At 37.0% G+C, this 27,912-nt stretch overlaps 1 protein-coding gene across 11 annotated transcripts in view; it reads right to left on the bottom strand.

Moving 5' to 3' along the window:
- The window catches only part of nrxn2b (neurexin 2b), a 390,097-nt gene that overhangs the window by 289,252 nt on the left and 72,933 nt on the right, over window positions 1-27,912 (bottom strand). For all 11 annotated transcript variants that reach the window (XM_077589547.1, XM_077589542.1, XM_077589551.1 and 8 more), the window contains exon 3: window positions 22,828-22,848. In XM_077589547.1, coding sequence (XP_077445673.1) covers window positions 22,828-22,848 — 21 coding nt within the window. The remainder of the gene's footprint in view (window positions 1-22,827; window positions 22,849-27,912) is intronic.

Genomic DNA, 27,912 nt, shown 5'->3' with positions numbered 1-27,912 from the left:
GATTAATTACAGTCACAAGACCAGAGTGATTACTTCAGGTCAGCTCAAAGCTCGTAAATCCCGAGTCTGGCCTGAAAGTGCGCATTAAAAAAAAGGCATATTCGATAGAGTGAAACAAGATTATTATTATTTTTTAATCCACCCCCTCAACTGCCATGATGTATAATTACAATGTTGGTGAAAAGGTGTGCATTAAAGTCAATCAATTCCCACAGACGCTCATTTAATTAAAACTAATTGTCAGTGAAAGGTCACCAGTGAAGGCGGGAGAGAGATTATTAATAGCTATCGTTCAGAAACCAGATTCAAATCAATACATCTTTTGGAATATTTCACGAGTATTAAATAAGATAATTGTTGCTTTGACTTAACGAGCTTTTTTTTTTCATCGAGCGTATCGCTTCAAAGCGAGAACGCCGAGACTCGATCGCCGCCATTGACCGTCCTAGCGGTTAGCGTATTCGGCGACTCGGCATTTTTGACGGGGGGGGGTCCCATCTGCTGCCGTTCTCTGGGCGCAGCGCCAAGAAAAAAGCCCCCTCCCCACCCTCAAAATAAATAAAGTGGTGAGAGAGCGCCAACGTGTGCGCACGTACCACCCGGGGGTGACGGACTGGGGTCATGCATATGAATGAGCATCTGTGGTGGACACAGAGCATTCTTGTCGAGATCGTTTCTGGGCGGTGCGACAGGTGTGTGTTGATATTTGTGCGGGTGGGTCATTTTCACATAATTCAGCAAATAACGGTAAAGACACTTTCAGAAAATGAATAATTTACAAAATGCAATTCAAGCATTCTGATTATCTCTAATTAGCAACACTAGCACTGCCTGGAAATATCTTAGCTGGAACTTTAATGAAAACATAATTAATTAAAATTTAACCTGGATTTTACTAGTCTGAGCTCCTTGTACTGGTGAATGATACGATATTGGTGCCCCATAAGAGCCACAAGGTCTTTCTCAAGGTCATCACAGAGTTTCGCAATGGTGACAGATTTTTCTTTCTTCTGGATGACAACAACATCAATTGGCCCATTATTTGTCATTCTGGTCTCTACTCCCTTCTCCCATTCGTGGTATAACACTTGCTCCTTTGATTGCCTTATGTCATCAGTTCCATCCCTGTAGATCTTTTTGATGTATTTCTTGCAGACAGCACAGTTTCTAAACATACAACGGTAAAGACAAAATTTATTAACGGTAAAGACACAACATTCCACCTCAGCCTTTGACATTGGTAGATGGTATTTCTTGGCACTCAGTAAATGATAGTGTTCTGCATGCATACACCATGCCCAGTTCATTAAAAAGCAAAGTAATTATGTTCACCAAGTTTTTAGGACATCGGTAAAGACATGGAATTGTTACGACATTTCACAGGTATGGTCCTTACCTTGGTTTTAGTTTCATTCTCATGGCTTCTGCTTAGCTGGCGTTGACAATATGGCTGACAACATCCTGGTACTTCTCCCACACCAGCCACCTGGTGTATTTACTGTGAATTTTTTGGTGTATTTCTCATGTGATAACGGTAAAGACACACTAACTGATATGAAAGGTACATCAGTAAAACTGTTTGCAGTTGCAATTCTTTTGCATTTTTCTCAAAGACAACTTGAGTGAAAATACTATTGAAACAAATCTAAACAACACATTCTAAATAGAGACAAACAAATAAATCATAACCCGACTTTTCATTCCTATAAACTGTGACACTAGATTCTGGACATCTAACGGAGTGGACAAATTCAACATAAACTGGCTCTCAATGTATTTGTGTCTCAAATAGATTTCTCTTAAAATTGGTGCCAAATGTAGTATAATATGTGGCAAACAAAGCAGTAGTAATTAATTTTTATAACTTTGTAACACATAAAGGGAAAGTCCAGGGCCATATCTTTACCGTTATTTGCTGAATTATGTGAAAATGACCCGGGTCTAGAAGATATGGGGAAGATTAAAAATTAATAAAAGTGAAGTACAGAGTAAGCGATCTGATGCAAGCTGAAAATAAGGCGCGTTTTGGTGCAACTTTTCTGCAATAATGGTAGTAGTGATAGTAGTAGTAGTATGGGTTGTGTTATATACACACTAGATGAAGCTTTAGTAGTAGTAGTAGCAATGGGGGGTTGTTATACATCTAATAGTTGGAGCTGTAGTAGTCGTAGGAATATGGGTTGTTATATATACATTAGATGAAGCTGTAGTAGTAGTAGTAGTAGTAGTAGTAGTAGTAGTAATGAGGGGTTGATATACATCTAATAGATTGATCTGTAGTAGTCCAAGTAGAATGGATAGACACTAGATGAAGGTTTAGTAATAGTAGTGGTAATGGAGGCTTGTTATACATCTAATAGTTGGAGCTGTAGTAGTCGTAGTAATATGGGTTGTGTTATATATAGATTAGATGAAGCTGTAGTAGTAGTATTAATTGTAATGCGGGTGTTATACATCTAATAGATGGAGCTGTAGCGCTATGGATTGTGTTATATATACACGAGATGAAGCTTTAGTAGTACTAGAAGTAGGAGTAGTAGAAATAATAGTAATAGTAGTAGTAGTAGTAAAACTAGTAGTAGTAATGGGGGTTGTTATACATCTAATAGTTGGAGCTGTAGTAGTCGTAGTCATATGGGTTGTTATATATACACATTAGATGAAGCTGTAGTAGTAGCAGTAGTATTAGTAATAAAATAGTAAATAGTAAAACAATTGATGGAGCTGTAGTGGTATGGGTTGTGTTATATATACACGAGATGAAGCTGTAGTAGTAGTAGTAATGAGGGGTTGGTATACATCTAATAGATGGATCTGTAGTAGTCCAAGTAGTATGGGTTGTGTTATATATAAACTGAATGAAACTCTAGTAGTAGTAGTACTAGTAGTAGTAGTGCTAGTAGTAGTAGTGCTAGTAGTAGTAGTGCTAGTAGTAGTAGTCGTAATGGGGTGGTGTTATACATCGAATAGATCTAGTAGATGTTATGCACCCATCCAGATGGAACTTTAGGAGTAGTAATAGAAGGGGGTTGTATTATACAAACAATGGATGAAGCTGTAGTAGTCATAGTAGTATGGGTTGTGTTATATATTCACTAGATAAAGCTCTAGTAGTAGTAATGGGGGGGTTGTACATCCAATGGATGGAGCTGTAGTAGTAGCAGTGATGGTAGTTATGGTTAGTGGTTGTAATACATTCACTAGATGGAACAGTAGTAGTAGGAGTAGTGGGTTATGTTGTACATCAACTAAATGGAGCTGTGCTAAAGGGAATGTCTTACAATGCTTAACCAATATCGATCATATTGCTGCAATCTGCCACAAAGCTGTCGTTCTACTGCTTTAAAAAAAACTGCTTTATGAATCACATTTTTTTATGGTCAACAAAAAATAGGATAGTCCATTTGTGAGATTCAGTGTTATTACAGAGAAAACAACAGGGGAAGGAATAATCGTTCAATCTGGGATCAGGTGGGCCTTGGATCAATGTCTCTGGGTGTGGGATGGGGCTCGAGTCCAAATCCACTCCCGTGTCGGCCTCAACATTCCATCGCCGACCAAGTGCCGAGTGCGCACGTGGGCGACCGCCCGTCGTCTTATCTCGCTCCGGCAGGCCACTCTGCCGCCACGCACTCCAAAGAGCCCCCTCGTTGTCATTCATGGCTTCACGCGTCTTCGGAAAATGTCACCGCCAGAGGAAAGGAACGGTGGGCGAGGAGGGGCGGCAATGCGTGCAAGGCACCGACTCCAAAGTGCTTTGGGTTTGAAGTCCCACACAGCCGCCAGTTACCTCCGCGGGGTTCTGTTATCTCTCCTAGCTACGTCGCCCCCCACGCCCCACCCGATGTGGCGCACACCGGCGATAAATGCCTTCATTACTCAAGTGCTACAATAATATTTCTGTCTACAGAACCTGCTATTGACTCAAAGGCTGAAGCTCGAAACCCCCCGCTCCCCCACTTCCAATGGATTGGACATCTACTAGCTCGACCTAGATCTGAAAAAGTACATCGTTCTGGATGATTTCGACATTTCATACCGGCGCAAGCGGGAAATCCATTAGGCACTTTAAGAGCGGCATTCCGTCCATTAGCGTCAGCTGGTAGCGGACGGCTCACCAGGTCGCCATCATACATAATGATCGTCATGCATTATGACCGTCATTCCATCGCTGGACACCTCCATATAGGCCGGAAAAATATAGAAATGTGAACAAATTGTGGTTTAAAAAGCGTTGTTTGTGTTGCTTTCAGCGGGTGTTCTGGTTACGGTATTTTTCGGACTATAAATCGCACCCGAGTATATGTCAAACCCGAGTATATGCCGCACCCAAGTATATGTCAAACCCGAGTATATGTCGCACCCGAGTATATGTCAAACCTGAGTATATGTCGCAGCCAAGTATAAGTCGCACCTGAGTATGTGAGCCGCACCCGAGTATGTCAGTCGCCCCGAGTATAAGTCACCCCCGAGTATAAGTCGCACCCGAGTATAAGTCACACCCGAGTATAAGTCGCACCCGAGTATAAGTCGCACCCGAGAGTATAAGTCGCACCCGAGTATAAGTCGCACCTGAGTATGTGAGTCGCACCCGAGTGTGTCAGTCGCCCCCGAGTATAAGTCGCACCCAAGTATAAGTCGCACCCAAGTATAAGTCGCACCTGAGTATAAGTCGCACCTGAGTATGTGAGTCGCACCCGAGTATGTGAGTCGCCCCCGAGTATGTGAGTCGCCCCCGAGTATGTCAGTCGCCCCCAAGTATAAGTCACACCCAGGTATAAGTCACACCCAGGTATATGAGTCGCACCCAAGTATGTGAGTCGCCCCCGAGTGCAAGTCACACCCAAGTATAAGTCGCACCCAAGTATAAGCCTCACCTGAGTATAAGTCGCACCTGAGTATAAGTCGCACCTGAGTATGTGAGTCACACCTGAATATGTGAGTCGCACCCGAGTATAAGTCGCACCCGAGTATGTGAGTCGCACTTGAGTATAAATTGCACCTGAGTATAAGTCGCACCAAAGTATGTGAGTCGCACCCGAGTTTGAGTCGCACCCTAGTTTGAGTCGCACCCGAGTTTGAGTCGCACCCGAGTTTGAGTCGCACCCGAGTAGGTGAATGGCACCCGAGTATGTGAGTCACATCCGAGTATAAGTCGCACCTGAGTATCCGAGTCGCACCCGAGTATAAATCGCACCAGAGTATAAGTCGCACCCAAGTATGAGTTGCACCCAAGTATGAGTTGCACCCGAGTATGTGAGTCGAACTCGAGTATAAATCGCACCAGAGTATAAGTCGCACCAAAGTATGTGAGCCGCACCCGAGTATGAGTCGCACCTGAGTATAAGTCGCACCAAAGTATAAGCCACAACCGCCAAGTCATCCGCAATAAAGGAAAAATATATCTAAATCAGACTGGAGGATAAGTCGCATTTTTGTATTTGAAACCAAAAACAAACATGTTAAACTAATAGTAAAATGGAGAACAACAGGCTTAATAGCCATTTGTTAAAAAATGTTTTCCATATAACTATCACCTAATATATATATATATATATATATATATATATATAATAGTCTAGTTTAGTCAAACTATGAAAAAAAAAGTGCTTTAAAGTCCGGGAAATACAGTAAAACACACAGTGACCCTCCAAGCACACTCCAGAAAAAGTGTCTATCTTCATTTTTATGATTTTTAAACCAAGACATGTACTAGGCCTTAAATAGACGGACAATTCCAACATGGCTTGACATTTTATTTCATTTTTCCACAGCGCCTTCTCCTTGAAGCCCATTTTTTCCCGACAAGATTGCTAGTTTGTGTTGACGGACAGTTCCATTAGCATTAGTGTGTACGCATATAGGTTTTCTGGACACGGAGAAGCAACATTTGATGTTTTTTTCCGTGCAATTTTTCACGGCTTATTGGGTTAAATTACGGTCTGCTACCCTGCGTGTCATTTCGTCGTTTGTATTCAAACGGCGTCAAAGCCGACGGAACAACAAGCATTTGAAGAGCAATCAAAGTGAAAGAGGGCCTTTTGTAAAGTACAAGTCAAAGCCAAGGGGGCGTGTTCGGGTTGAAATCGCCAATGTAGCGCAGACGGCGGTGGCGGCGGTGGGCTGATTGCGAGCCCCCCTTCGACAATAAATAGGAAAATCATAAGCGCCAGCGACACTTTGGTGAATGTCGTTAACCTTTGGCGATCGCTGTTAATCAAAGTGCCACACGTTTTAAAAGGAGCGAATGAAGCGGATTTGATTTCAACTCCAGTGGATGATTGGGCCGGCTTTACGCCGCTCTTTGGATCCGTGTACGTTGGGTATCGATTGGTCGCGGGGAGAAAAGAAATTCAAGGGGTGCTTGGGATAAACGCTATAAGTGAGTGGCTTTGAGTTGGAGTTTGATTTCTGTAATAAGGGACAACACAAATTAATGATTACATTTACAGACGCTCCCCTACTTACGAACATTCAACTTACGAACAACGGTACATACGAACATGTCTGCAAATTGCGTTTAAGTCCAAAAATGTTCGCAAGTCCAATTTTGTATTTCGCGCCTTTTTCGGAGTAGTACTTCTTTCCGCCGCTAATACCGACGCCTGGCGCTGTGAGAGCTCAGCTCACCCAGCATCTACCTTCTTCTTCGTTGCAATGCGGAAGTGCGTGAATGTATCTCCAGTGTGCAAAGAACCTTTTTCATTTGTATCATTAAATATCTCATGCATCCAATATTGAATATGGTTGGTAAAAAGCTAAAGGCTTCTATTGAGGGAGTTGCAAGGAAGAGGCAAGCCATTTCATTTGAAACGAGTGGCAATAATAACGAAGCTTGATGCGCGTGAGAGTGGTGAGCGTTGCACATTCAGTACCATTTATAAACAGAAAGATCGAGCAGCAGGACCCAAATATTGAACGTTGCACAAAGTTTGCAAATCAATTGAATGATGCCATACAGTGCTACCGCATCATTTATGATGAAAAAAAGAAGAAAACTGTGCAATTGTCATTAGGTCGCTTCTTTTGGCCAGTTTCTAAGACATAAATCTCTCTCTCTCTCTCTACAGTACTGTACATATTCTCTCCATTTTATTAAATGTTTTTTTTTCAGTACAAACCAATGCGTGTTACTTATACAAGCCTTAAACATACAAATGCACTTATAGAAACCTTCAATATACTTATATCGGCCTTAAACATAAATTATAATACAAAATATAGCACTGAATCAACTTACAAACAAATTCAACTTATGAACAATCGCTCGGAACCAATTGCGTTCATAAGTAGGGGAGCGTCTGTATATTCATTTTAACGGACATATATACAGTGGTGCCTTGACATACGAGTGGGCCGACATATGAGAAATTTGAGATAAGAGTAAATTTTCGGGCAAATATTTATCTTGATATCTACGAGCACTGGGCGGAGCGTTGAATTTTTTCAGTGTTTTTTCCCCCCGTGGTGTAAAGTTCGATTCAATTTATTTTGGAGTATGTCTGCATCATAATCCAAATTCATTGAAATTTGTTTGTTATGTTACGAGCGCGTTGCAGTGCAAAAAGTCTAATTGTAGTACTATTAAACACATTTAAGTAATATTAAACCACTAGTTATTTGTTACTTTGTTAATAGATGGCGAATTAGAACAAATAAAACTTTTTTTTTCCAATCCAACATGCTGTTTTGGGTGTTTTGGGAACGAATTAATTAATTTTTAGTTCATTTCTATGGGAAACGTTCATTTGAGTTACGAGTAAATCGACATACGAGCTCAGTCCCGGAACAAATTAAACTCGTATCTCGAGGTGCCACTGTACTATGTTTGAATGTATATACAGTGAAAGTAATAAGTATTTATTTTTGAGTGTGTCTGCATCGTAATCCAAGTTCATTTCAATTTATTTGTTATGTTACGAGCACGTTGCCGTGCGAAAAGTCTAATTTTAGTACTATTAAACACATTTTAGTACTATTAAACCACTAGTTATTTGATACTTTGTTAATAGATGGCGAATTAGAACAAATAAAACATTTTTTCCAATCCAACATCCTGTTTTTGGTGTTTTTTCAGAGGGTTGGAACGAATTAATTTGTTTTTAGTTCATTTCTATGGGAAACGTTCATTTGAGTTACGATAAAATCGACATACGAGCTCAGTCCCGGGACGAAATAAGCTCGTATCTCGAGGTACCACTAAATAATGTTAATCGTTTTAGTTTGCAGGTAAGAAAAACATTGTTAAAAGTAGAATTTGCTGGAAAACAGGCCTTTTGGTTAAGTTTTTAACGGCAAACTCTGATTGGTTGGCAGACCAACCAGTTAATTTTTGGCCACCATTGATGTCACTCACGTCTAATCTAATTTTGGTGGGAAATCCAGGCTCCTTCCTGTTAATTCAATCTTACTTCCTGTCCGTTTGGGGCATTTTAAGCTTCTTTGATAACTCATTGATTACAACCCATAGAGGGCGCCATTTTGATTGCAGGGGTCGAAAGAACAATAATAATAATGATAATAAAAGAAAAAAAATAACATTTGATGTTGTTTGTACAGTATGAATGAGCTACAGATTGCCCACCAGAGGGCCCAATCCGGACCGTGCCCCGCATGTTTGACACCCGCCAAAATCGGCTTTTAAAGTGAAATAATTTATACTTGTGACATGTTTTAATCAAGCTTTTTTCAAATAAAACGCTTCAGGCCATTTCAGCAGAGGGAAAACGCACCATTTTGCTTTGCTTAAATGTTAAAACCCACGTTTAAATAATAAAACCAGACCCCAGTTTCAGTGGGTAAGGTGGAAAATACATGTGGGGGGGTTTATTTGGGGAGGGGAGTGTATCAAATCAGGGGCAAAGCAATATTAATCAAGAAAATGAATGTACTCGGAAATGTGTACATGATAGTACTTGTAGGAGTACTATACTCCCATTGGGAGGAAATGGCGGCTTTTATAGCGCCCATTATTTCCACGGGGCTAGGGGGATTGACATCAAATATTTAATAGGTGTCTGATGTCACGTTACGGCTGCTTGAAAGAGGAAGAAAGCCGTAGGTGAATTAAAAAAAATAAAATCGATAAAAACGGATGGGATGGTAGAATTGCATCATCTTTAGGTCATATTTCAAACCGATTTTTTTCATTAAATTCAAAAAAATCGGTTGTAAAATAGCTTTTTATCAAAATGTCAATCAAAAAGACCCGCAAAAAACCCACTGGTCCTTCTTTTCTGACCCAAAAAATGAACCGGAATGGCCGCGAAAGTAAAACTCATTGGCTTTGTCGATGTAAAATTCGTCAATGTATGATTTCAAAATGGCGTCCTGTGTGTTTTAATTGGTTGGGGGCTAATTTTTCTATTAACAATTTCCCTTTTTGCAAATAAGACGAAAAAAAAAACGGGTAAAAGCTGTATTCCATTGTCTCTGGGATAAGGTAGTACGCAGAAGAACCCTCGCACGCACCTGACAACCCTCCATAATTCAGAAACGGGACTTTGACGATCTAAAAGCAGCTGCAATTTTAATGCCACTCCTTGGATGCACCCGCACATCTCGAGAGCCACAAAGACAACCCACACAAAAGACAGTACGTCCCAGCCTCGGCAGGACAGAAGAACCTCCAAACTTTGACTTTTTATCCAATCAAAAACGAGCGTGAGGTGTTATTCTTTTTGGGAGATTCCGCCACTTGGATGTGCTAATTTCGGGTCTGGAAGCCGTGTTTTCCGGACGATAATATGTACGTTTGGCTGGGCCTGACTTATCAGAAAAACTTATGCTAACAAATATTTAGCCATTTTGCTATTGTTACTTTAACGTATGTTTGTTTGTGGTTTCTGATCTCCCGTCTGTGAACCTCTTGGCCAATCATCTTAAAGCCTGGCCGTTTATCTTCAACCCACACAAAGGGCGAAAGCTGGAAATTAGCCCTCGGCTATAATCTTGCATATTTACATATAACATGGATATGAATGTGTTCATTAATATGTGCTGTCTCTTATTAAATAAATCAAACTCTAACTCAAATAATAACAGTAAATAATCCATAACTAATAAATAAGTAGTCAACATAAGTAGTCAACAACATAAATGAGCAAGGAAGTGCACAAATGCTAAATTAGCCATAGCACCTTCTCTGCCCGTGCCAAACATACCTGGAACTAAAGACCAATTAGCATACGTGAACCTGTTGGCCAATCATCTTAAAGCCTGGCCGTTTATCTTCAACCCACACAAAGGGGTGAAGGTGGAAATTAGCCCTCGGCTATAATCTTATATATTTACATATATATCTTCATTAACATGAATATGAATGTGTTCATTAATATGTGCTGTCTCTTATTAAATAAATCAAACTCTAACTCAAATAATAACAGTAAATAATCCATAACTAACAAATAAGTAGTCAACAACATAAATGAGCAGGGAAGTGCACAAATGCTAAATTAGCCATAGCACCTTCTCTGCCCGTGCCTAACATACCTGGAACCAAAGACTAATTAGCATACATGAACTCCCGTTTCTGAACCTGTTGGCCAATCATCTTAAAGCCTGGCCATTTATCTTCAACCCACACAAAGGGGTGAAGGTGGAAATTAGCCCTCGACTATAATCTTACATATTTACATGTATATCTTCATTAACATGAATATGAATGTGTTCATTAATATGTGCTGTCTCTTATTAAATAAATCAAACTAACTCAAATAATAACAGTATATAATCCATAACTAATAAATAAGTAGTCAACATAATAAGTAGTCAACAAAAACATCTTATATTAGACTAAGGCGCCATTTTTTTAGTAGTTTTTAAAGTAGTAAACATAATAAGTAGTAAATAACATAAATGAGCAGGGAAGTGCACAAATGCTAAATTAGCCATAGCACCTTCTCTGCCCGTGCCGAACATACCTGGACCAATTAACACACGTGAACTCCCGTCTCTGAACCTGTTGGCCAATCATTTTAAAGCCTGGTTGTTAGACGGACAAAATTGTGATCACAACACTGTGTTTAGATTAGATTAGATTAGATAACTTTATTCATCCTGTATTCGGGAAATTTCATTGCCACAGTAGCAAGAGGGTGAGAATACAGACACAGAAAAAGACATTTTAGACATAAATAAATAGATAATAAATCAGTTAATAAATACATATATAAATAAATAAGTTAATAAATAAATATATATAAAATATGTTAATAAATAAATTAGATAATAAATAAATATTTTAAAAAAAGTTAATAAACAAATATATAAATAAATAAGTTAATAAATATATAAATAAGTTAATAAATAAATATAGAAATAAGTTAATAAATATATATAAAAACATAAGTTAATAAATAAATTAGATAATAAATATATAAAAAAATAAGTTAATAAATAAATATATAAATAAGTAAGTTAATAAATAAATATATAAATAAATAAGTTAAGAAATAAATAAATATATACATAAATAAGTTAAGAAATAAATATATATATATAAATAAGCGTGTTGCTACATACACATAGATGTTTTGCTTTATAAACAATTGTTACTGTGTCTTACAGCTGTCCAGAAAGTTGGCCAAATTGATCAAACCAGGTAAGGGCATCGGATATTCCTTTTAAACTGAAACACTCCCACTAAATAATCCAATTAACACCCTGTCTGCCGGAAAACGAGTTTATAAACGGGAGTCAGATGATGAGAAGTTGAGAAGAACATTAATAATATTCATTAATATGTGCTGTGCCTTTAAATAAATCAAACTTGGGGATCGGTCAGTCCAAAAAAAACCCGCTTAATAGCCTGGCGAAAGCCGGATCGGTTGATTTCAGGGAGCGGTGACAGACATTGGCAAGGAAACCGATAAGATTAGCTTAACAAATCAGGAGGCTGCCCGAGCGAGCCAAATGATTAAAAGCAACAACAGGAAATCAGGCCTGTTATTACCTAATCAGAGGTCTCTTTATCACATAGCTGTAGGGAGGCAAACTGTGCGAAATAAATAAATGAATTCAAAACAAAAAAAATACACGGGAGCGAATCAATCTGTTCCTAGGCATGCCGAAACACAAGCATCTGAGTAAATAATTATTCAGAGTGTTTGCGAATGCTGATTACAAGCATCCCCTAGTTGTGCGTAATGAGCGCGAGACGTCGCCTCATCAAATATGGATGAAATGAATGTTGACGCTTTCCGCCGCGGCACTCAATCACGGCCGCAGTCAACTAAAGGTGAGCGCCGCTTTACGGGTTCGTTTGACGGCGGTAATGAAACGAGGCGTTCGGCCCGGAAGGATTTAAGCTAACGGAAGTTAAAAGCAGCTTTGATTTGAACCCGCCGTCCCATCGTGATCTTTACTCGTTGTCTTTGAGAGGTTTTAAGAGTTGACAATCAAAGACGGGTAGAGTTCGGAGGCCCCAACAGGCGGCTTATATGAGGGTGTATTCGGGAATAAAATTGATTTTTTCCCCTACCGCCGAATAAAACCGAAATTTGTGATCCGTCGGTTGAGTTGGAATGATAGCAAAGTGTATTTGATTCATGGGTTTCTTCTTCTACGGCACAGGTGTCCAAGTGGCGGCCCGGGGGCCAAATCTGGCCCGCCGGATCATTTTGTGCGGCCCGAGAAAGTAGATCATGAGTGCCGACCTTCTGTTTTAGGATCAAAATTAAAATGAAGAGTATAGATGTATATAAAATTTCCTGATTTTCCGCCTTTTAAATCAATAATTGATGGGTATAGATGTATATCAAGGGTGTCAGACTCGGGTTGGTCCGTGGGTTGCATTAACGTCAACTCGGTTTTATGTGGGCCGGAAAAAACTGGATTAAAACCCCTGAATATTCAGTTTTTTATAGATCTAAAACAATGTTTATTTTAGCTTTTTTAATATATTTTTAGATCATATTAGATATAATATTTAGATTTTTTTAAATAATTGGATTAAATGAACTGGATTAAAGGCCCTGAATATTCAGTTTTTTATAGATCTAAAACAATTTTTATTTTAGCTTTTTTAATATATTTTTAGATTTTACAAAATGATTTTTGAACTTAAAAACACAAAAAAATGGATTAAAACATTACAATTATTGATTTAAAAGGGGGAAAATCAGGAAATGTAATATACATCTATACTCTTCATTTTAATTTGATCCTAAAACAGAAAGTCGGCACTCATGATTTACTTTCTCGGGCCGCACAAAATGATGCGGTCGGCCAGATTTGGCCCCAGGGCCGCCACTTTGACACCTATGGTGTATATTAAATTTCCTGATTTTCCCCCTTTTAAATCACTAATTGTAAATTTTTAATCCATTTTTTCTGTGTTTTTAGTTCAAAAATCATTTTGTAAAATCTAAAAATATATTTAAAAAAAGCTCAAATAAACATTGTTTTAGATCTATAAAAACAGAATAATCAGGGTTTTTAATCCAGTTCTTTTAATCAATTTATTAAAAAATCTAAATATATCTAAAATAGTCCGGCCCACATGAAATCGAGTTGACGTTAACACGGCCCGCGAACCAACCCGAGTCTGACACCCTTGGTCTAGACCACGTGTCAAAGTGGCGGCCCGGGGGCCAAATCTGGCCCGCCGCATCATTTTGTGCGGCCCGAGAAAGTAAATCGTGACTGCCGACTTTCTGTTTTAGGATCAAATTAAAATGAAGAGTATAGATGTATATTAAATTTCCTGATTTTCCCCCTTTTAAAATCAATAATTGTAATTTTTTTTATATGAGGGAAATTGTAAAATTCAACGATTTTAAGGCAATTTTAAGGTATGGCTTATACGCGGAGGCGGCTAATAAGTGAGAAAATACAGTAAGTGAAGCGTTCCTGTTTTAAATGTCATTTTAACAGTAAGATTTGAGGTCAAATTCAATTCTAGATTATTTTTAGAGGTATTCCAGACTTTGAGTTTAGGGCTTGACATGGCAACCACGTTCAGGGCTCTGACAACTAATTTGCGCTAACATTTCAGCAAAAAGGTCAAGACAAGTTTATGAATAGTGATGGAAGAAGTAACTGAGGCAGGTGGAAGTACTTTGCCTGTCAGTGTCCAGGTTAATTTCCGACCTTAGAAACCATTACTTGACCTTATCTTTTTTTCCAGGACGAATATCAAAATAGCCACACAGATTTTACTGTATTTTCTACATTATAAGGTTCACCTGCAATGCATGACCTATTTGATTTTGTTTCATATCTGAGGCACCCCAGATTAAGAAGCAGTAGTCGTAGAAGTAGTAGGGGATTGGGGGATTGTGATATGTATGCACTTGAGGGAGCTGTAGTAGTAGTAGGGGGTTGTGTTGTGCATCAATTAGTTGGAGTAGTAGTAGTAGTGGGTTGTGTTATAGATCCACTAGTTGGAGTTGTAGTACTAGTGGGTTATGTTATAGATCCACTAGTTGGAGATGGAACTGTAGCAGTAGAAGTAGGTTGTGTTATAGATTCACTAGTTGGAGCTGTAGTAGTAGTAGTAATAGTAGTGGATTGCGTTATAGATCCACTAGTTGGAGGTGTAGTAGTAGTAGCAGCAGCAGTATTAGTAGTAGAAGTAGCAGAAGTAGTAGTAGTAGCAGTAGTAGTAGTAGTAGTAGAAGTAGCAGCAGTAGTAGAAGTAGCAGCAGTAGTAGTAGTAGCAGCAGTAGTAGTAGTAGAAATAGAAGCAGTAGTAGTGGACTGTGTTATAAATCCACTAGTTGGAAATCTAGTAGTAGTGGTAGTAGTAGTGGTAGTAGCAGTAGCAGCAGTAGTAGTAGTAGAAGTAGCAGCAGTAGTAGTAGTAGAAATAGAAGCAGTAGTAGTGGGTTGTGTTATAGATCCACTAGTTGGAATTGTAGTAGTAGTAGTAGTATTAGTAGTGGTAGTAGTAGTGGTAGTAGTAGTAGAAGCAGCAGCAGCAGTAGTAGTAGAAGTAGCAGCAGTAGTAGTAGTAGAAATAGAAGCAGTAGTAGTGGGTTGTGTTATAGATCCACTAGTTGGAATTCTAGTAGTAGTAGGTTGTGTTATAGATCCACTAGTTGGATTTCTAGTAGTAGTAGTAGTAGTAGTAGTAGTAGGTTGTGTTATAGATCCACTAGTTGGAATTCTAGTAGTAGTAGTTGTAGTAGGTTGTGTTATAGATCCACTAGTTGGAATTCTAGTAGTAGTGGGTTGTGTTATAGATCCACTAGCCGAAGCTGTAGTAGTAATAGTAGTGGGTTGTGTATAGATCCATTTGTTGGAGCTGTAGTTGTAGTAGTAGTAGTAGCAGCTGCAGCAGTAGTAGTAGTAGCAGTTGGTTGTGTTATACAGCCACTAGTTAGAGCTCTAGTCATAGTAATAGTAGTAGTGGTTAGGAGTTGTGTTATACATCAACTAGATGGAGCTGCTGCAATAGTAGTAGTAGTAGTAGTAGTAGTGGTTTGTGTTGTAGATCCAATAGATGGAACTTTGCTAAAGGGAAGTTCATAAAATGATGAACCAATATTGATCTATAAATAAGGTGCACTGCCGTCTTTCCAGAAAATTCAAGTCTTTTTAATAGCGCCTTATAGTGGGAAAAATATGGTATGTGGAGAATTGAACAGGATCCAAAAGAGTTGTTGGAGGTGTCAAGCTTTTTGTGTTTTTGGCCTCTACTGAACAAGTCCTTCTCATTTCTGATTACTCATCAGAGAAGAAGTGACAGTGGGTAGCGGAAAATAGCGTTAAAATAGACGAGTCAGGATTTTTCCCCCCCAGAATTGTCTGCTTTTGTTTACCATAAACTCGCAGATAGCGCAAAACAAATCAGGTCGACCTTGAAACGAGCTATTGTGTGAAATTTGCAGAAAATAAACGCTAAGTAAATGCACGCTAAAAACACGGCGTGTCCACTGGGAAATCGCAAAAAGACAAAAACAATATATAAACGATATATCAAATATAATAACAAGATAATATATTGTGATACTTTGTATACAAAGGTTAGCGATGTCATTTTAAACGGGTTTCACGGTTTCAAATAAAAACAAACGTGTTTTTTTATCAAAATTGTATGTTAGCGCTTATGCTAGCTGGATAATTTTTCTTCTTTGTGGGTTTATTGTGGGTTAGATTGCAACAATATCATTAAGTAATCCTTCCCGGATTGTATTATTCCTGATGGGTCATTTTCTATTGATTTTTAAGGACATTTCATGGCCAGACTGAAGCACCGAGCGGACCGCTTTGGGCCCACGTACCGTATGTTTGATTTTGATTTGATCAAAGATGTCCTCACAAGCACGAGACTGTCAAACAAGGACACAAAGACACGCGGGAAGGCAGGCGACGCGAAACGTGGCATTTGCCTCGACCTTTTTTGGCCCTCGCCGTGAGACAGACGGCGAAGGGACAGACGGCAGAATGGACCTTTTTTTTTTTTCGCCGTGTTTGGCATTTCATAATTCATAATTGAATCTGGAAAAGGCCGCGGGTACAAAAAAGGGACGGTCATAACAGCACTGGAGTTTTTTTTTTTTCCCTGTCGAAAAAAAGCGCCCATCAATCGCCTGTACATTGATCGCTTATTTAAATAAATCATTTCTATCTTTTGTTATTACTTAAGAAGACTAGTTGTTTAATTATATATTGTTTTATTTTATTTTTATTGTTAATTGATTATTTATCTGTTCATTTGTTTGTTTTTTTGGCATTCGTGCGTATCCCTACTTATTTATTTTTAAGTTCTTATTACTTTTTTAATTAAATAATTTGTATTATGTTGACTACTTATTTAGGTATTATTATGTATTGATTATTTATCTGTTCATTTGTTTGTTTTTTTGGCATTCGTGCGTATCCCGACTTATTTATTTTGAATTTCTTATTACTTTTTTAATTAAATATTTTTTCATTATGTTGACTACTTATTTAGGTATTATTATGTATTGATTAATTATTATTATTGTTTATTTATTATTTCTGTGTTTGCTTATTTGTTTTAATTTATGCACTTCCCTGCTTATTTATGTTGTTGACTACTTATTTTTTTCTTACTTTTTTAATTAAATGATTTTTATATGTTGACTACTTATTTAAGTATTAATTATGTATTGATTATTTAGACTTATTGTTTATTTATTATTTCTGTGTTTGCTTGTTTGTTGTTATTTGTGCACTTCCCTACTTATTTATGTTGTTGACTACTTTTTTATTTCTTTTTTAATTAAATGATTTTTATTATGTTGACTACTTATCTAAGTATTCATGATTTATTCTTATTGTTTATTTATTATTTATCTGTTTATTTATTTGTTGTTCTTTGTGCACTTCCCTAGTTATTTATGTTGTTGACTACTTATTTCTACTTATTTTTCATTTCTTTTGAATTAAATGATTTTTATTATGTTGACTAATTATTTAAGTATTAATTATGTATTGATTATTTAGTCTTATTGTTTATTTATTATTTCTGTGTTTGCTTGTTTGCTTTTATGTATGCACTTCCATACTTAGTTATGTTGTTGACTACTTATTTCTACTTATTTTGTATTACTTTTTTAATTAAATGATTTTTATTATGTTGACTACTTATTTAATTATTCATGATTTATTCTTATTGTTTATTTATTATTTATCTGTTTACTTATTTGTTTTTCTTTGTGCACTTCCCTACTTATTTATATTGTTGACTACTTATTTACTACTTATTTTTATTACTTTTTTAATTAAATGATTTTTATTATGTTGACTACTTATTTAAGTATTAATTATGTATTGATGATTTATTCTTATTGTTTATTTATTATTTATCTGTTTACTTATTTGTTGTTATTTGTGCACTTCCCTACTTATTTATGTTGCCGACTACTTCAAATATGTTTTTAATTACATATGTTGACAATTTATTTAATTATTAATTATTTATTGAGTATTTATTATTATTATTATCATTTTTATTAGATTTTTTATCTGTCTGTTTGTTTGTTTGTTGTTATTTGTGCTCTACTCGTTTATGCTGTTGACCACTTATTTGCTTATTACTTATTAACGATATATTTATTAGTTATTTCCATTATTTATTGATTATTTATTTGTCTGTTAGCCTGTTGTTTTTATTCGTGTACTTTGTAGTGAAGCTTTAAATCTCATTATACTTGAATAAAGACAATCAAAGCATTCCATTCCATTCAATTCAATAAATCCCTTCCAACTTCGCAACGGTGACCAATCAACGGATTCACATCATTCCCATAAACTAATGCCATTTGGCCATTTTTTGCATGTTTTTGTCCTCAAACATTCGGCTGGCAATAATGAATATCAACGACATGAGCACAATGTTCCCGAAACAAATGGAATCTGGGTTAATACCCCTATGACAGAAGCGCTACGAATGTAATCTCTGCAACGTTATATCTATTTTTTTGGGGGCTGCCTCAATGTCAAAAATCTTGCAAATAAGTTTCATTCTCACGACAAAATAAGCAGAAAATCCGCCGTCTATTTCCTCTTGATCCCGGGCAATCTCATTTAACGACAAGGGAGCACACAATCCATAATCTTGTATATTCGGCCATTTTCACGACAGAGAGCTTCGGTTGGCGGTTTGGACCGATGATAAACTGGTCGCCGTCCTTCCCTGAGGACGGGATTAGACTGGCGCTCTGATGACGGAGACGGAAAAGATCATTAGCCTTGATCAGATTGATTAAGATCAGCTTGGCTAGGCCGCAACATCCCTCAGCCCGACGTTAAATCAGACAAGACAATCAGGGTCGCATTTAATCTGCCGCTGTCCAATCGGAAGGGAGATAGCCCGTTGGTTTAATTTGCCTTGGCGTCCAGTCGTCCAGCGAAGGGAGGAAAAAAATGGCGTCTTAGTCTAATATAAGATGTTTTAAGACAGTACAAATTTGCTAAATTTTCCATAATGTGTAATCCACCATTTTTCTTTCTTGCATAATTATATTCAAAATCATGTTAAGAATGCAATTAAAAAAAACACTCCAAAATGGAACATTTAGAAATATAATAACAATAATAAAAAATAACAAATAATTTTCAGAAGGAACGCCAGACTTGAAAACTATTTTTATATTTTTTTGTTTATATATCCATTGATATTGAAATCTTATTTCATCTTAAAATATTGATTTATTATTTTTATTTATTGATTATTTATCAGCTCGGTTTTTTTGTGGTTGTTATTTGTGCACTTGTTGACTTATTTATTAGTTATGGATTATTTATTATTTGAGTTAGTTTGATTTATTTAATAAGAGACAGCACATATTAATGAATACATTCATATTCATGTTAATGAAGATACATATGTAAATATGCAAGATTATAGCTGAGGGCTAATTTCCACCTTCACCCCTTTGTGTGGGTTGAAGAAAAACGGCCAGGCTTTAAAATGATTGGCCAATAGGTTCACAGACGGGAGTTCACATATGCTAATTGGTCCATATGCTAATTGGTCTTTAGTTACAGGTATGTTAGGCATGGGCAGAGAAGGTGCTATGGCTAATTTAGCATTTGTGCACTTCCCTGCTCATTTATGTCTTTGACTACTTATTATGTTGACTACTTATTTATTAGTTATTGATTATTTACTGTTATTATTTGAGTTAGTTTGATTTATTTAATAAGAGACATATTAATGAACACATTCATATTCATGTTAATGAAGATATATATGTAAATATGTAAGATTATAGCCAAGGGCTAATTTCCACCTTCACCCATTTGTGTGGGTTGAAGAAAAACGGCCAGGCTTTAAGATGATTGGCCAAGAGGTTCACAGACGGGAGTTCACATATGCTAATTGGTCCATATGCTAATTGGTCTTTAGTTCCAGGTATGTAAGGCACGGGCATAGAAGGTGCTATGGCTAACTTAGCATTTGTGCACTTCCCTGCTCATTTATGTTGTTGACTACTTATTATGTTGACTAGTTATTTATTAGTTATGGATTATTTATTGTTATTATTTGAGTTAGAGTTTGATTTATTGAATAAGAGACCGCACATATTAATGAACACATTCATATCCATGTTATATGTAAATATGCAAGATTATAGCCGAGGGCTAATTTCCACCTTCACCCCTTTGTGTGGGTTGAAGAAAAACGGCGAGGCTTTAAGATGATTGGCCAAGAGGTTGACAGACGGGATTTCACGTATGCTAATTGGTCTTAAATTCCAGGTATGTGAGGAGATGGTGGTTTGGTTGAATGCAGTTTTTCGAAGGGAACTACACAGTCACCTCTAGAACCAGCCCTTGTTGATTAATTCATTATTTCTCTAACAATCAAAACATTCAATCGAATCCCTCAAAAAAACGCATTAATTTCCCTACCATTTCAAAAGTAATGGGTCGGATGTCTTCCATTACTGGAAGCAACCCAAAACCGACACACACAAAGACCGCCATCAGGAAGACCCCAATGGTGACGGCCATTTGTCAACCCGCCAAATGACCACCAAGCCCGTTTCAAGAGACTTTCGAGCTGTTTAAATATTGACAGTGTACCTAGCACACCAGGGCCTGAAGAAAGAAGGGACTAGATTCACATCTACACACTAGCTAGACCAACACACGACACAACGGGGGGGTTATTTGCCCATGGACGGGGGGGTCAGTGTCTTTGGAACACCATCAATCCACACGACTCCACGTCAGAGTGCAGCGTGGCCTTGCGATCTCTTTGCAGAAACGTCACCGGATTCCTCGCTATCATCCATCTCGCGACACCTTTAAACGCCCGATTGGCCACTCCAATTGGCCCAAAACGGACAAAGCGAAAAACCCTAAAAGCGGAGAAGCCACATGCTATCGGAGTCCAATTAATTGCCTTCACGAGCACAGCTTGCTGCCAAAATAAACCGGAGCACTCCCGGCGTCAAATTCATTTACATTTATTGACTGAACATTTGGGAATTGTAAAAGTGTTTTACTTCTCTACGGCTTTGTGTTTTCCTAATTTTTTGACCTAGTCTTTGAATGCACCATAAAATAAGAAAGACGCAACGTATATTTGATCACGCAACTAATAAAAACAACAAAACAAGCAACGTTAAAATGATAAGGTAACGATTCGCTAATCTGGATCTACAGCAATATGACGTAAACATCCCTGGAAACAAAACGTTGTATATTTTACATCTACTAAATTAAAAAAAAATCAATTTCATTCAAATTTCTAAAATATTTATCAATAAAATTGCCCTGCCGCCACTAAAAAAATATTTAAATATATTTTTTTTGTCTCGTGCGACTTATAGTCGGGAGATACGGCAATTGGGACTGAAATGTTCATAAATAAAATTGCCTCCTACCATAAAAAGATATCTAAATATAACTTAAAAATCTATATAAAACAGATTCAATAAATCAAGCGCCCTCGATTCACCCGTATTTTCCGGACTATAAGTGGCAGTACGACTTGTATGCGACTTATAGTCAGGAAATACAGTAATTGGGACTGAAATGTTAATCAATAAAACTGCCCCCTACCTAAAAAGATATCTAAATACAACTTAAATATCTACATAAAACAGATTAAATAAATCAAGCGCCCTCGATTCACCCGTATTTTCCGGACTATAAGTGGCAGTACGACTTGTATGCGACTTATAGACCGGAAATACAGTAATTCGGACTGAAATGTTCATCAATAAAATTGCCCCCTACCTAAAAAGATATCTAAATATCACTTAAAAATCTATATAAAACAGTTTCAATAAATCAAGCGCCCTTCTTTCACCCGTATTTTCCGGACTATAAGTGGCAGTATAGACTTAAAGTCAGGAAATACGGCAATTGGGACTGAAATGTTAATCAATAAAATTGCCCCTACCATAAAAAAGATATCTAAATATAACTTAAATATCTACAAAAAATGGATTAAATAAATCAAGCGCCCTTGATTCACCCGTATTTTCCGGACTATAAGTGGCAGTACGACTTATAGTCAGGAAATACGGTAATTGGGACTGAAATGTTAATCAATAAAATTGCGCCCTACCTAAAAAGTTATCTAAATATAACTTAAATATCTACATAAAACAGATTAAATCAATCAAGCACCCTCGATTCACCCGTATTTTCCGGACTATAAGTCGCAGTGTGAAATTATTCACAAATTCTTCTATCATTTAAATGTGTTTTTAAACATCAGGCCGCAAGTGGGCGCTTTGGGCCTATTTTGGTCATTTCAAGGCGGTAGGTGGGTTTTTAGTTTATCCCTTGTTGAGCTGTCGCCACGGTGAACCCGAAAAATCACCGGTGACATAAAAACAACCAAGAAGGGAAGAGAAAATATATCAAAGAAAATATATTCAGCCTATAGTTTTTTTATGATTATATTTTATTTTAAATGCCTTCCAAATCAGTTTTTGTGTTGGATTTTATGAAATAAAACCCCCCTCAAAAATACAGCTGTTTTTTCCCCTTTCATTGTGCTTTTTTTTTTTAACTAGTCCGACTTATAGTCCGGAAATACGGTAATTGGGACTTTCAACATATCACACCCAAACAATGTCCTTTCCACCCAAACAGCAGGCACCTCTATTTTCTATATTTTGATCCCTGCCGCTCTTCCCCGAACGAGAAATAGCTTTTGACCACTTGACAGGTGATCCATCAACCGCGACTCAACAGGAATACTTTGCACTTTGCAGCAACTACTTGCCACTCAAGCACGAAAAAAAAAGCAGAACCAAACCGCCAGTCTAGTTCCAAAATCCACTAACAAGTCCGGAATGGAAACTGGGAAAAAATAACGATTTTCGCCCCCTAGTGGGAGTCACTTTCAACCGCAGTCCACCGTGACAATGAGCAGAGTATCGGTCTTACCTTCAACGGCGTACTCCTCAACTTCAGGGGGAAGAATCCAAACAGGAAGAAATAGACAAAAGAAAGGGTTTATTAGTATGTTTATCAATTGCGAACAAAAAAAATACATCTTTAAAAACCCTCATTTGAATTAAAAAAAAAATATCCATAAATACCTCTCTAGAAGGGCCACTAAATGTGGAGTCCATATAAGTCAACGCAAGGTTAATTGGTAGACCTTGCCTCAAAAATAAAATTATCTCCGTCGTGGGAATACCTTGGAAAACTAGCCTGAGGAACAATATGAATGCATCACTAGATTTGTTTTTATTCTGCTGACACTTGGAGTTGTCTTTAGCAGCCATTACTTTTATCCTGGAGCTATTTGCTATTAGAATAGCTGCTACATTGCCCGAGGTTCGAATCTCTTATAAGAGCTGTGCTATGAAAAAAAAAGTTCACTATAATAGCAAAGACTCCTTTAAACCACTTAAAATAGACTTTTTCGGCAACAGTGGAGTCTCTTAAACACAGAAAAAACTGCAAAAAAAATGGTCATAGTACAGTGGTACCTCGAGATACGAGCTAAATGCGTATGTCGATTTACTCATAACTCAAATGAACTAAAAACAAATGAATTTGTTCCAACCCTCTGAAAAAAACACCCAAAACAGGATATTGGATTGGAATTTTTTTTTTTTATTTGTTCCAGTTTGCCATCTAATTTAATTTGATCCTGAAACAGAAAGTCGGCACTCATGATTTACTTTCCCGGGCCACAAAAAATGATGCGGTGGGCCAGATTTGGCCCCCGGGCCGCCACTTTGACACATGTGATCTAGTGTCTATATAACACAACCCTTTCTACTTGGACTACTACAGATCCATGTATTAGATGTATTAGAACCCCTCATTACTACTACTACTACAGCTTCATCTCGTGTATATATAACAACCCATAGCGCTACAGCTCCATCTATTAGATGTATAACACCCGCATTACTATTAATACTACTACAGCTTCATCTAATGTACATATAACACAACCCATATTACTACGACTACTACAGTTCCAACTATTAGATGTATAACAACCCCCCATTACTACTACTACTAGAGTTTCATTCAGTTTATATTTAACACAACCCATACTACTTGGACTACTACAGATCCTTCCATTAGATGTATATCAACCCATGTATTAGATGTATTATAACCCCTCATTACTACTACTACTACTACAGCTTCATCTCGTGTATATTTAACACAACCCATAGCGCTACAGCTCCATCTATTAGATGTATAACACCCGCATTACTACTACTACTACAGCTTCATCTAATGTATATATAACACAACCCATATTCCTACGACTACTACAGCTCCAACTATTAGATGCATAACACCCGCATTACTATTACTACTACTACTACAGCTTCATCTAATGTACATATAACACAACCCATATTACTACGACTACTACAGTTCCAACTATTATATGTATAACAACCCTCATTACTACTACTACTACTAGTTTCATTCAGTTTATATATAACATAACCCATACTACTTGGACTACTACAGATCCTTCCATTAGATGTATATCAACCCATGTATTAGATGTATTAGAACCCCTCATTACTACTACTACAGCTTCATCTCGTGTATATATAACACAACCCATGGCGCTACAGCTGTATAACACCCGCATTACTACTACTACTACTACTACTACTACTACTACCACCACTACAGCTTCATCTAATGTATATATAACACAACCCATATTCCTACTACTACTACAGCTCCAACTATATATATATAACAACCCCCCATTACTACTACTACTACTAAAGCATCATCTAGTGTCTTTATATATTTTTAGATTTTACAAAATGATTTTTGAACTAAAAACACATAAAAAATGGATTAAAAAATTACAATTATTGATTTTAAAAGGGGGAAAATCAGGAAATTTAATATACATCTATACTCTTCATTTCAATTTGATCCTAAAACAGAAAGTCGGCACTCATGATTTACTTTCCCGGGCCACACAAAATGATGCGGCGGGCCAGATTTGGCCCCCGGGCCGCCACTTTGACACGTGCAATACGATCTAAAATGCTTCATAAAGTGCTTTAGCTCCCCTCTTGAATAATCTTGAGATAATTATTTGCCAAATTTGTTGCAATTACGATCAACATGAAGACATCCTAGCAGGTGTTTAATGATAAACCATTTTCTAGCGCCTTCATATCAGTTTTATTTTTGCGGTGGTCTTTATTTGACCCGACATCTCGCGTGGCTCCTTTCACGCCGGATGTGCTGCGTCGCGCTGATCCAAATCAGTCGCTTTTATTTATTTCGCTCTTTATCTGGCAGAGAAAAGTCTTAACAGCAAAGACCCATTTATCTGCTATAAGTTTTATTTTTTTCGGCATGGAGATTTAATATGAAATCTACGCAGGCCGTCTCTCCCGGATGAACTCCTCCCAAAAGTTTTTGACAGCGGAGTTAAGGAGAAGCTTACTTTGAAAGTCATTTCGACAGTCTTTTTACTTGTCTAAATTGATATCAAATAGGGTTTTCTCTCAGTTTTATCTCTTCTAGGACAAAGTATTTGAGTTTGTGTTTGATTTATTCAATAAGGGACAGCACATATTAATGTTCGAACATATTTACCATATTTTCTCGCATTTGTCACTCAGAAAAATAGGATGACCTAATCGAGGGTACGGCTTATATGCGCACAAATTAGACTTGACATGCACAAAACTGCAAGGTGACAAAGACAAAACGCCATAACGCAAGACAATGCGGCCGATACGGCCATTTATTTCAAAATATCCCAAGGTATTACTGTAATAACACTTGCAATGCTACCTCCATCAAGGTAGAATAAACATGCAGTGGTACCTCGAGATACGAGCTTAATTCCTTCCGCGACTGAGCTCCTATGTCGATTTTCTCGTAACTCAAACAAACGTTTCCCATTGAAATGAACTAAAAACAAATTAATTCGTTCCAACCCTTTGAAAAAACACCAAAAAACAGGATATTGGATTGGAAAAACGTTTTTATTTGTTCTAGTTTGCCATCTATTAACAAAGTAACCAATAACTAGTGGTTTAATAGTACTAAAATGTGTTTAATAGTACTAATATGATACTTTTTGCACGGCAACGCTCTCGTAACATAACAAACAAATTTAAATGAACTTGGATGACGATGCAGACACTCAAAAATTAATTTAATCTAACCTTACACCACGTGTCAAAGTAACAAATAACTACAAAAACAGGATATTGGATTGGAAAAACATGTTTATTTGTTCTAATTTGCCATCTATTAACAAAGTAACAAATAACTAGTGGTTTAATAGTACTAAAATGTGTTTAATAGTACTAAAATTACACAGGTCAGGGTGGAGGCGGGGCCAATAGAGCCAGAAAGGTATAAAAATTTAAAACTAAATTATAATTCGTTTTTTTCGTTGTGCGAAGACGACGCCTTGACCGGCCGCCGAAAGAAAAGGCCGGCAGTCCGTCAGCCATAAATCAATCAAAATCAATAAGGTTCTCTCTCTGACGGGGACAAATAAGCCCTCAAACAAATCGGACCGAGCCATGTCGTCCGCCACGGACACGTGTCGAGCAATTTGTTGGGAAGATAAACCACCGAGAAGATCAACAACCCCTTCGATAGAAGCAGCGGCAAAACAAACAATGATTACAAAAATGGTTTGGGAAAAATGGGAGACCTGACAAATCTTTTGATCTCCTCTTTTACTCGGAAGCTCTGTTTATTCCTGGCGTTTTTTGGGGGGGGCATCTGTCAATCCCCCTCATAAATCGCCTTTGTGTACACTCGCGATGAATTGAGAGAAGAGATAAGTGACAATTATTGACCATCCTCGATTGGGTTTGGATTGAAATGCCCGATCCGCCGGGTAGTCTGGTGTAAAACCCATGTTTTTTAGCGCCATCTGGGAAATAAACCATTAAAATAAGGGTAGCCGAAATGCCATTTCTGAGATCAAATTTGTTTCCTTCCCGATTAAATACACTTTTTAGCAATATTAGCATCACCTTTTCGTCGTTTTAGAACAAGGGTGTCAAACTCGGGTTTATACTCGATTTCATGTGGGCCGGATCATTTTAGATATAATATTCAGATTTATTTATTTTTAATTGGATTATAAGAACTGGATCAAAAGCCCTAAATATTCCGTTTTTTTATAGATATAAAACTGTTTATTTGAACTTTTTTTCTCAGTAAGGGAAAACATCTAATAAATATTTGTTTTTCATTTCAAATGGAATTTTTTTTTGAATTATATTCAATATTAAAGTGGAAAACCGAAAATATTTTTATATATTTATTTTGAGATTTTACAAAATGCTTTTTGACCTAAAAACACCAAAAGAAAAAAAATGGATTAAAAATTACAATTATTGATTTAAAAGGGGGAAAATCAGGAATGGATAATAATAAATTAATAATGGATTAAAAGAACTGGATTAAAAGCCCTGAATATTTAGTTTATTATAGATTTAAAACAATGTTTATTTTAGCTTTTTTTAAATATATTTTTAGATTTAAAAAAAATGATTTTTGAACTAAAAACACAGAACAAATTGATTAAAAAATTACAATTATTGATTTAAAAGGGGAAAATCGGGAAATATAATATACATCTATAATCTTCATTTGAATTTGATCCTAAAACAGAAAGTGGGCACTCATGATTTACTTACTCAGGCCGCACAAAATGATGAAGCGGGCCAGATTTGGCACCCGGGCCGCCACTTTGACACCTGTGTTTTAGAACAATAAAATGAAGCCGTTATGCGTACGATCACAATGACCAGTTTACGTTTTGTTTAACCGACGCAATGAACATAAAAAAATCAACAGGAGGGACACCAAATAAATCTTGGATTACCATATTTTCACGACTATAAGGCGCACATAAGTCTTAAATTTTCCCCAAAATCGACAGGGCACTTTATAATCCAGTGCGCTTTATATAAGGACCAATACTAAAATTGTTATCACGATAAAATAAAATACATCAGTCGATAGGGTACACCATCCTCTACA

This window comes from Stigmatopora argus, chromosome 20 (genome assembly GCF_051989625.1).
Source record: "Stigmatopora argus isolate UIUO_Sarg chromosome 20, RoL_Sarg_1.0, whole genome shotgun sequence".
NCBI classification, from domain to species: domain Eukaryota; kingdom Metazoa; phylum Chordata; class Actinopteri; order Syngnathiformes; family Syngnathidae; genus Stigmatopora; species Stigmatopora argus.
This window is presented reverse-complemented; position numbering and strand designations above follow the sequence as displayed.